At 40.2% G+C, this 13442-nt stretch overlaps 1 protein-coding gene across 1 annotated transcript; it reads left to right on the top strand.

Moving 5' to 3' along the window:
- The first annotated feature begins 620 nt into the window (after positions 1 to 620).
- On the top strand, positions 621 to 4632 carry LOC128996029 (uncharacterized). Its single transcript, XM_054421152.1, has 2 exons — positions 621 to 1295; positions 2077 to 4632. Exons 1-2 carry the CDS (start codon positions 621 to 623, stop codon positions 4630 to 4632), a joined length of 3231 nt encoding a protein of 1076 aa, XP_054277127.1.
- Positions 4633 to 13442: the final 8810 nt, after the last annotated feature.

The raw sequence follows: 13442 nt of genomic DNA on the forward strand, positions 1-13442 counted from the left end.
ACAGAGACTGATCCTCTGATTTGGATGACCTTTTTTTTTGTGTAGATATAAAGAACGTTAAATCAGTTCTCATTTGGTATACTTGTCGTATAATAGGATCTCACGGCTGAGATAGAAAACGACAACAGCTTTTGAATCTCATTTTATATAGGACCACCAATAGGTTCTCAACTGCACAAAAATGGCGCCGATTGCATCATTCGGTGCTCATGTTTTCACTAGAGGATTTGTATGAATATGCAGTATTTCGATCTCAATGTATACTGACACGCCATTTGAAACTCATTGTTTTCATGTTGATTTGTACGTGTCTTTTGAGTTGAGTCGTTCCGTGTTTAGTGACGTCACTTGTCTTGGGATCATGTGATCATGGAATGTTCTAGAAACATTACCATAAAAGGAAATGCCACGTGATAGGTCACGTGATCATCTTGGAACGTTCGAGAACATTACCATATATGGTCATGTGTTTCGACGATTGTGCAACAGCCCGCGCGGTCTTGCGTCAGTCTTCTCTGAGAGGTGGTTGTGAGAGGTGCTATTTTTCGAGTCTTTGAAATTGTGTAGTGCGTGAAAAGTAAGTTTTCAACCATTTATAAGTGTGACGAGGATTTGCGGTGATGGCTAGTGTCAGTGCTACGAAGCGATCGTTTCCTAGTGACAACGAGAGTGATGACGACAGCCTTCCTACACCACCGAAGCGTCGTTGGTTCCAACGTCATAAAGACGATATTGAGGAACAACAAGGTGCTAGGGAAGAACACCGTTTGGATGTTGCCTCGGTCTCTGACGGAGAACATCATGTGTCACCGGTTGTTCAAAGTGCTACCAAGCGGTCGTTTCCTACTGACAACGACAGCGATAACGAGACCCGTCCTACATCACCGAAGCGTCGTCGAGCCCAACATAGTGAGTTGGATATTTCGGAACAACTACAAGGTGCTAGTGAGATGATGGACATTCAAGAGCAGGAAGAAGATGTTTCGGATGTCGTGCAGGTTCTACCTGTCAGGAGAGTCGATACAAAAACATTAAAATTCTGTGATGTATGTCACCTCAGTATTACTAGGAAAAACTGGGCCCGTCATACTGGGAGTAGAGCTCATCAAGCGGCGTGGATACAAAAACAGCAACTAAACCAACCATCCGTCATAGTTCAACCATCCATCATAGTTCAGCCATCCATCATAGTGCAAGTCCCACGTAAGCCTCCGCCACCACCTAATCTTGGAATCATCCAATCTAAAACGGCGTTCAGAGGTCGAATGAAGACGTTTGAGATCAATAATGTCAAAGTAAATGGTTACAAAAGTGTTGAAACTTTTATCGAAGATTCCAAAAAACTTATAATTGAAAAGGTTCGTGATGAGGGAACTTCATTGAAAATCCAACTTATCCTTAAGGCAAAGTTCGCTAAAGGGATTACGGAAAAAGTCGAATCTGATTTTGAATTCAAAACGAAAAACATCATCATTTACGAAGATTCTAATCTATCAGATTTGTTAAATGAGGCAAAACAAAAACTATTGACTGAGATGGAAAGTTTTAATCACAAAGGCTCCAATTGGAACATGAAAACGATTGAATGTCTTTTTTTACATATCAACCGACTTAAGCCTTTGAAAGGGTCTAGTTACATAGCCCTGCCAGAAAAAATTCGCTTGAAACGTGCTGTTGTAAACATAAAAAAACAATGATCAGCGTTGTTTCATGTGGTGTTGTCTAGCAGCACTCCACCCTTCAAACGTACACCCGGAGCGGATCGACAGCTACACTGCTTACGTAGATGGATTTCTCAAGTTATTTGATGGGATAGATTTTCCAGTCAAACTGACTGATGTAAAAAAATTTGAAAAGCGTGCAGGATTATCGATCAATGTATACGGTCTTGAAGAAAATAGTAATGTTTTTCCCTTGTGTGTAACAGATGAAGAAAAGCCCGTGCATGTAGACCTGTTGTTGGTTAAAGATGGAACGAACTCACACTACTGTCTAATCAAAAACCTATCTCGTTTAGTTCGCAGTCAAGCTACAAAACATAAAGGAAAATGCTATATATGCAGACGTTGTCTTCAGCACTTTCATAACGAAGACAATTTGAAGACACATATGGAGGACTGCTCTAGACATGATGCTCTAAAAATAAAGCTCCCTACCGCTGGAAAAAATGACAAAATAAGATTTACAGAACACAATAAATCAATGAAAGTTCCTTATGTCATTTATGCCGATCTGGAGAGCATGCTCCTCCCGATTTCTACTTGTGAACCATCGGGAGTTGATGAAAACGGTGCTAAGAGATCGTACACATACAGCTATCAGAAACACGAAGCTATAAGTTTCTGTTACTATATCTCTGGCAGTGAAAAGCCTCCAACGACATATTTCGGGGAAGATGCTGGACGAAAGTTTGTCGAGGCGTTGAAAAAGGAGGCCGTAGAGATAAAACAAATCTACGAAAAGATCATTCCAATGACACCATTGGAGGAAGAAGAGATACGTAGACATAAAGAAGCGGTAACCTGTCACATCTGTCAGGAACCTCTCAATGAAACCGACAAAGTGAGGGATCACGACCACCTCACCGGTTTGTATCGAGGCCCTGCCCATTCCAAATGTAACTTATTGTTTACTAAACCCAAATTTATTCCTGTTTTCTTGCACAACCTTTCTGGCTACGACATACATCAGTTCATCAAAGAAATAGGACGACAAGGTGAGAAACTCAAAGTGATTCCCCAAAACGATGAGCGATACATATCATTCACCGTTCAAGTTAGGGGAGGGTTGGAACTGAGATTTTTGGACTCTTTTAAGTTTTTAAGTGCAAGTTTAGACCAATTGATTAACAATTTAACTACAGATCAGTCGGAGCATACAAAGAGATTTGTCAAATCATCACAGATAGAGTTGGTAACAAGAAAAGGGGTTTATCCCTATGACTTTATGGATAACATAACAAAATATGATATGACAACTCTGCCGGAACTTCATGATTTCAAAAACAAATTAAATAAGTGTGATGTATCAGAATCAGATTATGAGCATGCTCAAAAGGTTTGGAATGAGTTCAACATCAAAGATATGAGAGAGTACACATTGTTTTACAACAAGATTGACGTCCTCCAGTTGGCAGACGTTATGGACAACTTCAGGCACGTTTGCCTTCAAACATATAGTCTCGACCCAGCGTGGTACTTCACAGCTCCCGGATTAGCCTGGTCGGCGATGCTGAAACTCACTGATGTAGAGCTCCAGTTACTAACCGACCTCGATATGATTCTAATGGTTGAAAAAGGAATTCGTGGAGGTGTTTCGCAGTGTTGCTTGAGACAAGCTCGAGCCAACAACAAGTATATGAGTCAAGGCTTCGATGAGAACAAAGAACCTAGCTACCTGGTGTACTTAGATGCGAATAACCTATATGCTTGGGCTATGTCGCAGGCAATGCCATTCGGTGACTTTGGATGGCGAAAAGATACTGAAATAAATGTTTTAGACATCAGTGATGACGCGGCCACCGGCTACATTCTCGAAGTTGACCTCGAGTATCCCGAAGAAATTCATGACCACCATGCAGACTTTCCACTCGCACCTCACCACATGATTCCACCTGGGTCAAAAATATCCAAACTGGTCACCACTTTGTACGACCGATCTAGATACGTTGTACACTACAGAAATTTAAAACAGTATCTCAACCTCGGAATGAAACTAAAAAATATACATCGGGTTCTTGAGTTTTCTCAAAAACCGTGGATGAAACCATACATCGATTTAAACACTAACATGAGGACCAAGGCAAAAAATAAATTCGAAATTGACTTCTACAAGCTTATGAATAACGCGGTATTTGGGAAAACTATGGAAAACCTTCGGAATAGAGTGGACGTTCGTCTGGTAACCGACGAACGACAGGCGGATAAATTCATTGCCAAACCTACATTCAAGAGTAGGAAAATATTTACGGACCATCTTGCAGCTGTGCACATGACCAAAACATCACTTCTTTTCAACAAACCGATTTACGTGGGGGCGGCTATTCTAGATGTGTCGAAAACCCTTATATACCGTTTCCACTATCAAGTGATGAAGAGCAGATATGGTGATCGGGTCATACTCGCCTATACTGATACCGACTCACTGATTTACATCATATATACAGAAGACTGGTACATGGACATGAAAGAAATGATTGACGAGTTCGACACGAGTGCATATCAAAGTGCCAACCCTTTTGGTATGCCTCGAGTAAACAAAAAGGTTCTCGGAAAAATGAAAGATGAGCTGGAAGGTCTGATCATGGTTGAATACGTTGGTCTGAAGTCAAAAATGTATGCCACTGACGTAGAGGAAGGTTTGAATTGTATAAAAACATCTAAAAAGGCTAAAGGAATCAAGAAATCAGTGGTGGAAAATGAAATCACAATAGATGACTATCGCAGATGTTTGAAGACTCTCGAAGATGTGTACAGACAAATCAACAGCATCCGAAGCCACCTGCACGATGTTTATAGTATGACACAATTCAAGAAATCACTTTCGCCAAAGGACGACAAACGGTGTGTTCTTCGAGATGGAATAAAGACGCTACCCTGGGGACATAGAAGAATTCCTACTGAATGTACATAAAAAAATGTAAAAAAACTATTCCTGTAAAATATATTTTTTTCGTGTTTTACACTGTTGTTATTTATTGTCCTGGTGTGCACAAGGTTTTTTGTAGCTCTTTCTCATAAAAAGATCCAATTATTTCTTCACCACTTTTATCTTTGATTCTATAGGTTATTGGAAAGGTGTCTTGCACTTTGGATATGGTAAATATCTCTCTAGTCCAATTGCGACTGTATTTATCGGCAAACGTATCTTTTTTTGTCACAATCCTCACTCTGTCTCCTAGTTGAAATTTTATTTTTCTAGGTGTGTGAGGAATATTGGAGAACCTCTCAAGCAATCTAGGTACGTCCGCATTAGTAACCTCTGCAGGTTTCATACGAATCGTACGATGGACACTGTTGTTGTACTGATGTAACAGGTCTTGAACTATGCCCAACCACCGAAAACAATTTCGGGTCTCAAATATGACTTTCATTTTTTCATTCAACGTACGATTGAACCTCTCAACGATTGCACTCTTTTCCTCATTTTCAGTATGATACATTTTTATGTTGTACGATTGCAAAACTGACTTAAAATCACGGTTAAGAAATTCTTTGCCCTTATCGGTGTGTAACAGTCTGGGAGCGGTGTGACCGTTGACGTCAATTGCTCGCTTCAATATGAGCATAAACGATTCCGCTACTTCTGCACCCCGTTTGGTCATCAACGGCTCTGACCAGGCGAATTTTGAAAAGGTATCAATCACATTCAACATATAATTATAGCCATCATTCTCACTGGCATACTTTCTCATGACAACCAGATCTGCGACCCACAGATCGTCTATACCTAGGGTAACAATACGTCGTCGAGGAAAGTGCTTGATCACTGGTCTATGTACTTCCTTGGCGGCCATACTGGGCTTAGGAACTTTGACGAAGGCGCCTTTACGCTGACCGCAAATATTGCATGTCGTATTTAAACGCCATTTGTTGTTAACGGTTTTGACATACTCCCCACTGTCTTGAGACGTGGTTTTCCTTTTGCATTTCATACAGTAGATTTCCATTGGCTCTTATATAAGTGGGAAACACTTAAAAATGAGTGAACTGCACAGACACAGAATTCACTTGTCCGACGGTCAGAAGCGTAAGCTACGCATCGCGTTTAAAAAGCGTAGAACTGCTATAATTGGTTTAACTAATGATAGCCTCTCACGTGGAGCGGATCATATACTGCTTAACGAAGCACAACACAAGGCTGTTGAAAAAGCTATCCGGAACAAAACCGGTCTACGTCTGGCTGTGAGCTACGACCAGCTTTTGAAAAACAAAGAGGGTGGTCTTTTGAAAGAGATGTTGGAAATGGTTGAATCAAAGGTGCCGTATGGAAAACGTTTCATATCTCCATTGATACGACATCAGGTGGCACCGATTCTCAAGAACCGATTCGTGCCGTGGTTGAAAAACCTGATCGATAACGAGCTAGATTCAATAATTGAAAAAGACCCCAAGGGAGCCGGCCTTAAGCGATGCATCAACAACAAGCTGGACTCTCTTTTAAAAAACCCGTAAAGTCGTTTGAACCTATGTCACTGGGAGAAATAGAGCTTTATGCTAACCAATTAGGCATCCGTGGCTTTCGAGGAGTGTTTATGAGACAGATATTACCCGAAGCCCCTATGGAGTTTGAATGTGGAATCTTGAATCTGGGTAATATCGATTCTTCTGGAACCCATTGGACTTGTTATGTTAAAGACAAAAACAAAAAGTTCTATTTCGATTCGTTTGGAAACGCACCCCCACCACTAGAACTAATAGACTATTTAGGTTCAAACGATCTCTTCTATAATGACATTGCTGTTCAAGAGTATAATGATCCACCTATCTGTGGTCATTTGTGTTTGGAGGTTTTACGACGAAACTCTAGTGATGAGCCTTGGGATGATATCATAAGAGCTATACGGGATGATAAATATGTATGGAGTTGGTGGTGGCAGCGGAAGATTCGTGTTCAATAGATTCGGGGACGAGGTGGACTACCAAAGCTCAATTCGTCAACAAATCGAATCACAAACAAAGTCTGAAATTAGAGATCTTGTCAAATCAGGTCTTTCGGAAATGAAGAAAATGATGAGAACACCTAACGACGATTCGAGCCATGTAGCATTAAACAATAGACTTGGTAAAATAGAATCTACGATGAACATCAAGGATAATTTCATTGGTTTTAAAAGCAAACGTTTGGTTAGCGTCTCCAATGCAATTGATAAACATGATGTAAACAAATATCAATTGGATACTGTCAAATCAACGGTGGATAGACTAACAAAAACATTCGATGTTTCGAACCCTGAGGTGGTAAATTTAAACGGACATCGAAGAATAGGAAAAGTCAGCAGATCAAAAGATCTTTATGACGTGATCGTAAGGAAAGAACTAAACGAGTTAAATGAAAAACTGGTTACATTCCAGACAAACCTTAACACGATATTGGTTAATATACACGATGACATTATAAATTTAAAGAGAGCACAAAATGGTTATGATATAAGTGACAAAGATGCCGCTAGTGAAAATCCGGGGCAAAGGATGCCAAATGACATTCCATCCAGAGCACCCTATCCGCCTCAGTGATGGTAGCAAGTGCCGACTAGCTCTAGTTAGCTTTATGTCGGAGAACTACATAAACAACGTGTTAGAACCGGGTAACATATATTTTTGGGACAGCGATATTTATCTGATCTCGACGCCATTTACGATCTCAAGGGGATATTGGACTATTGAAAAACTAAATGAAAAAATCAACGAATATATTACTGCACTGAAACTTAACGTACCTACCAACCAATTTTCAATCAAAAGGGAAAATGATCGTATTGCAATAACAAGTCCATTGAAATTTTATCTCGACGAAAAGGCGGCTTCATTCCTCGGATTCTCAAGTCCTGGAGAGAAACCATTAACCGAGCAGGAATCATTTTACGATGTCAATACGCTTCTGGTTGCGCCAAACGCACCCAATTTCAGGGCTGTAGACGCCATAGAGGTACACTGCAACATCGTAGAGCACAGTTACATCAACCACGATGAGAACAGACACAAACATGTGGAAGCAGAACTGTTGTACACGTTCTTCCTGAATGTAGCACATGGCTACAAGATATATGAAGTGCCAACGGAGAAGTTGTACGTTCCTCTGAGGAATGGCTTACAAACGATCAACCGAATCGACATCACTCTCCGAGATCAAAACAATCGCTTGCTTCAAAACGAAAACGTTGAATGTGTAATAGTTTTAGATTTATATAAGTCCTAAAATGGATATCAATGTGTACTGCATCGAAGAAGGATCCATAAATAATCTATTACCACACCCATTAAGATGTCTTATAGTCGGTTCATCAGGGTGTGGAAAAACAAACCTATTGCTCAATTTTATCTATAACGTAAAGGGTGTAAAGTTCAAAAACCTTTATGTATTCAGCCGATCCATTGATCAGCCAGCATACACACAGCTACGTAAACACTATGAAAAAGTAGAGCACGCACTCGGCACAACTATTGCATACTTTTACTCAAACTGCAGTGACTTGATACCTCTAGACGAATGTAAGTCCAATTCTTTGGTGGTGTTTGACGATTGTCTTTTAGAAGAACAAACAAAAATAAAAGACTATTTCATACGAGGGCGTCATAAACAGGTATCTTGCATTTATTTAAGTCAGAGCTACGGACGGGTAGACATGCAAGTAATAAGGAATAACGTTAATCTTTTGTGTATATTCACACAAAACAAACACTATACACTAAAGATATACAACGACTTCGTTGGATCTGATATGATATACCAAGAGTTTGTAGGCATGTGTAAAAAGTGTTGGGCGGAACCTCACGGTTTTATGTCAATAGACACTACTAAAAAAACGCATCTAGGTAAATATAGATGTATGTTTAAGGAAACGCTATATCCCTAATAAAAACTTTTTTGCATCAAATACGTGTATTTTGTTACATTAACGATATTTTATACTTAAGAGCGTATTTACACTAAATGATTGTGTTTATGCTAAAAAACGATATTTCAAATTAAAGAGCGTTTCTGCACTAAATAAACGTTCTGTTTTTATCAAAAGCGTTTCTACACTAAATAAACGTTATATTTATGTAAAGAACGTTTCTACAATCAATAAACGTTTCACATGTACATGTTGGAATAACGATGTGAATCTTACGTCGTGTTTATGTGTTACTAATTGCACAATGGATACAAAAGAAGCTAAGCGACTTGAGACTCTAGAAAAGAATCTCGTCAAAAAATTTCGGACAGCGGAACAGGAGGAAAAGAAAGAACGAGCTAAGAAACTGGAGGAGATTACAAACTCCCATCCCAATACACATGCAATACAAGACATCACAAAACCCCCAACACGAGTAACAAGTAAAACGCGAGATGAACCTCTGACAGTTGAAAAAGCTAGACAGCTGGAGCAACTGCAAACCACTCTACAAAACCAGTTTGGAGAAATACATGTTAGGGAAATGGAGGAACAACGTGTAAGGGAGAAAAAGTACGAGGCTATCACCAAAGCGATTAAAGAGAAAAAAGAAAAGGATGAGGTACTGGAGAAAAAAACAAAAGAAATGCTGAAAAAACAAAAATACAACCAGCTAATGAAACGCAACTTTAGACCATCAGTCTCTAGTACACCGGACCGAGTCGGTTATATTGGTTCCACTCAAGACGATGATGATGAAGATGAAAAAATGGAAGTAGTTGCAGATAAATCAATAAAACAGTTGATGGATACCAAGGTCGTTAATCTTGGAGTGGTCGGGGCTAAATATCTACCACGAGCTAGTGACTCTCAATTCGGTATTTATTTCGATGAGATAGATGAGCAACTAAAAATCGGTTCTGAACCGATTGGGTTTGATTATGATGACATTATTGTAAACAACAAACGATTTAAAGGTACTGAAGGACTTTGGAAACTTTTAACGAAGAAAGGGTTTGTGCAGTCTAATGAATACACATCAAACGATTGGCAGACATATAAAGATATGCTTTTGATGACAAACTCTATCTTCCAGAAAAATGATCCTACTACACGACGTCCAAAATCTAGTTCAGGACAAAAATGGCGGAAAATGATAAAACCTATTTGGGACGAAGTTATCAAACCGACCGATCCGATTGAACAAGATATGGACAGGGATGTATTGACAGGATCCGGTTTAAAACGCTACCATGACGGTCCGGTTGAATATCGCTACATCAAAGACCTCAACGAGCTCATCAACCGTCTGAATTTTATTTACGCAGAGGAGGTTGCAGGCAACAACAACTTTCACAACGAAAAACTATCTGTTGTTAAATTCATATCCGACCGTATGCAAGAACTGATTGACCAACCGAACGGGGTCAAATACGTAGTACGATGTTTGTCAGCCTTGCCTGAACGCGCGATAGAAGGCTCGGGATTGTTGAACGACATCATCAACAAATTACCTGTAGAACTACACGCCCCGCGTAACTGGAAATTCGATACGTACAACTTCTGCGGTCCAGGCACGAAGCTCGCTGAACGATTAGGTCGTGGTGACAAGGGTGTGAATCCTTTAGACGATGCGTGTAAACAGCACGACATATGGTACAGAGACCACCGGAAGCCCGAAGACAGATGGGTCGCAGATAAAGCGTTACAGAAAGCGGCGTGGGATAGAGTGACGTCTAGCGACGCGGACCTTAACGAGAGGAGCGTAGCCCTCGCGACCACGGGTGCGATGTGGTTGAAACGTAAACTAGGGATGGGTTTAGGTACATCCGCGTGTTCATATCCCTGTAGAAAAAAAATGGGTATATATAAGTGAGCAGCATGGACAACGCTTGGCAAATCTTGTCCCGCGAACCGAAGGCACCGAACGGTGTACTCACCGACGAGCTCGTTATGAAGTTCGATAGGTACCTCAACTGGGACCTGTTATCACTTCACTATGATTTCTCCATCGATATGCTACGTATTTACTTCCATCGTGTTGACTGGGGTCCTATTCTGAAGAGGCAAAAATTCAGTGAGAGCTTTCTTCGTGAGATGGCACCAAACTTTGAGCATGCGTGGTTTGCTGTCAGCAAGCACCAAATACTTTCCGAGTCGTTCATACACGACTACGCAAACAAAGTCGATTGGGAATACATTAAAAAATTCCAGATCGTTTCGCAACAGTTTTTGGATGATCACAAAGCTTACATGGAAGAGGAGTTCAATGAGTAAGCCTCTATATATACCATGTAATTAAAAAAATAAATAAAAATAATTAGCTTATATTTTTTTGTTCTTCTGTGTTATTAAGTCATTGTAGACAATGGAAGCACTGTACGAACGTTTCTCCACCGGAGTGGTGAAAAGCGAGTACCGAGCTGTTATGCCGAAATCCGAGTTGAATTTCAACACACCAAACAATTACACAATCTTCAAACTCGATCACGGAGACACGTTTTACGACTCGGCAATTCAATATCACATCTGCGGCGAGGTAGTAAAAAAATCCGATGGTAAAGCATATGATGCGACTGCCACTATAGCCCTTATTGACAATTTCATACCATACCTCTTTACAAGAATCGAACTGAAAAAACACAACACAACAATCGATGTGGTCGATCATCCGGGAATTACAAGCACTATCAAAAGTATTCTAAACTATCCTCAATCGATGAAACCCGCTTTGCAAAACTGTGGGTTCGCATCAAGATACTCGCTTGGTGGTGGCAAGTTCGAAGCAATTGGAACCTTAGCGCATCTCGGGTTAGGATTCTTTGACCACATGCGATACCCCATGTACAAAGGTGGATTCGAGATTGTATTCACAAGAGCTGAAGATAACGACGCTCTATACCATTGGAAAGGAACCGCTGCCGCAGCTACCGATCCTGAGGACGGCAAAGTGAAAATCACTTCCTTCGTTCTCAGAGTTCCCATAGTGGAATATACGTCAACTAGCAAAATCCAACTAATCGACGGTCTAACAAAACTTAGTGAAAAAGATGAGTTGATCTACAACTATTATCAGTGGCAATGTATTGACAAAAAGGGCGTGTTCGGATCTACGTACACATTCGACATTACAAACGTTTATAGAAACGTATACAACCCTAGATTCGTAATCATGTGCTTTCAAACTAACCGCACGAATGATCAGAAAAAGAACCCAGCGCAATTTGACAGCGAAAATATAAAGAACTTTGCAGTTAAAATAAATGGTCAACGTTACCCTCAAGAACTGCAAAACGCTGCAATCCTTGAGGGACGTTGGAGAGTGATTTACGAGCAATTCATGAGATATCGTAAGGTGAATTTCGATGACAGCTCAATGATCATTGACCCGAGCGAGTTTATTTCACACTACCCACTGTATGTTGTCGACACACATCTTCATCCGATGAATACAGACCGTTCTAGAAGTGACATTCAAATAGAATTCGATTTCACAAACGCAATCGCATCACCATCGGCCGATTCAGGCACTACCGCATATGTCATCGTAGTCTCTGAAAACGCGTTTGCCTACGACATATCAAGGAACATAATCAAGGTGATGTAACTGCACATTTATATAAGTGAGAGACATGGCGCAATTGGTAGATTTGCTTAACGCGTGCCAAGCACCCAAATACACTAAAATCGAAGAGCTGCGACATGAGCATCCCTACAGAATAGTGGAGTTGCAGCGAGTCGTGACGAGATACGGTCCCTCGGTAACCGCTACTGTCGAAGAAGACCCTTGTGGCAATCTAAGAAAATTGTATCTCCCATGCAGGTACAACAACGTTTTGACAGACGTCATGATCAGAAACTACAACAACGGTGTCAATGAAAAACTTGCTTTGATACCCAAAAGCCATGGTCAGATCGAGTTTACAACAATAAACTAATAGAACAGAAATAAAGTACACAAAATAACTGAAAAACACAAAAAAAAAATATTTTTTCGCCTCCGGGCATTGGCGTGGTCGAAACCACGTGCTGAGTCGCCAACCTACCTCACTCCACGTGGTCACAGATCCATAACTACATAACTACAGTAGCAGAAAATATTGCTATTTGCACCTTGCATGCAGTGCGGCTGAGCAACAGACAATAGAACTAGACAGACAACAGGTCCAACTCCAATGCAAGATAATAGCAAAATGAACAACATATTTTTGGTAAAATAGTTTGTTAAAACAATATAGTACAGCATTCTTAAATAAAAACAATCCTCGTTCGTTCTCCGACTAGCACCTTTAGGTAAAATATAATATTTTCAATTTTGTCAATATTACACTCAGTTAGAGCTTACGAAACATAAATAATTATAAAAACAGAGTTACGATGATCTTCATTTTTGTAAACATTTCTAGAAATGAGATTTAAAATGTAATTGAGACAGGGAGTCTCCATTGGTGGATGTATATAAATAAAAAGCAATGATTACGTAACAGAAAACAATGAGTTTCAAATGGCGTGTCAGTATACATTGAGATCGAAATACTGCATCTTCATACAAATCCTCTAGTGAAAACATGAGCACCGAATGATGCAATCGGCGCCATTTTTGTGCAGTTGAGAACCTATTGGTGGTCCTATATAAAATGAGATTCAAAAGCTGTTGTCGTTTTCGATCTCAGCCGTGAGATCCTATTATACGACAAGTATACCAAATGAGAACTGATTTAACGTTCTTTATATCTACACAAAAAAAAAGGTCATCCAAATCAGAGGATCAGTCTCTGTCTGTAAGGTTAGGTTAGGTTAGGCAAAGTGAGGTTACCTACCTCAACCCACGTGGTCTACACTCCTC

Source organism: Macrosteles quadrilineatus, unplaced genomic scaffold (genome assembly GCF_028750875.1).
Source record: "Macrosteles quadrilineatus isolate MER2022 unplaced genomic scaffold, UCM_ALF_1.0 Scaffold_1__1_contigs__length_201487025, whole genome shotgun sequence".
Classification (NCBI taxonomy): Eukaryota; Metazoa; Arthropoda; class Insecta; order Hemiptera; family Cicadellidae; genus Macrosteles; species Macrosteles quadrilineatus.

Coding starts and splice junctions, on each gene's coding strand:
- LOC128996029 (XM_054421152.1), top strand. CDS start 621: ATGGCTAGTGTCAGTGCTACGAAGCGATCGTTTCCTAGTGACAACGAG. Junction 1,296..2,076: donor TTGAGATCAATAATGTCAAA/GTAAATGGTTAC, acceptor CGTTGTCTTCAG/CACTTTCATAACGAAGACAA.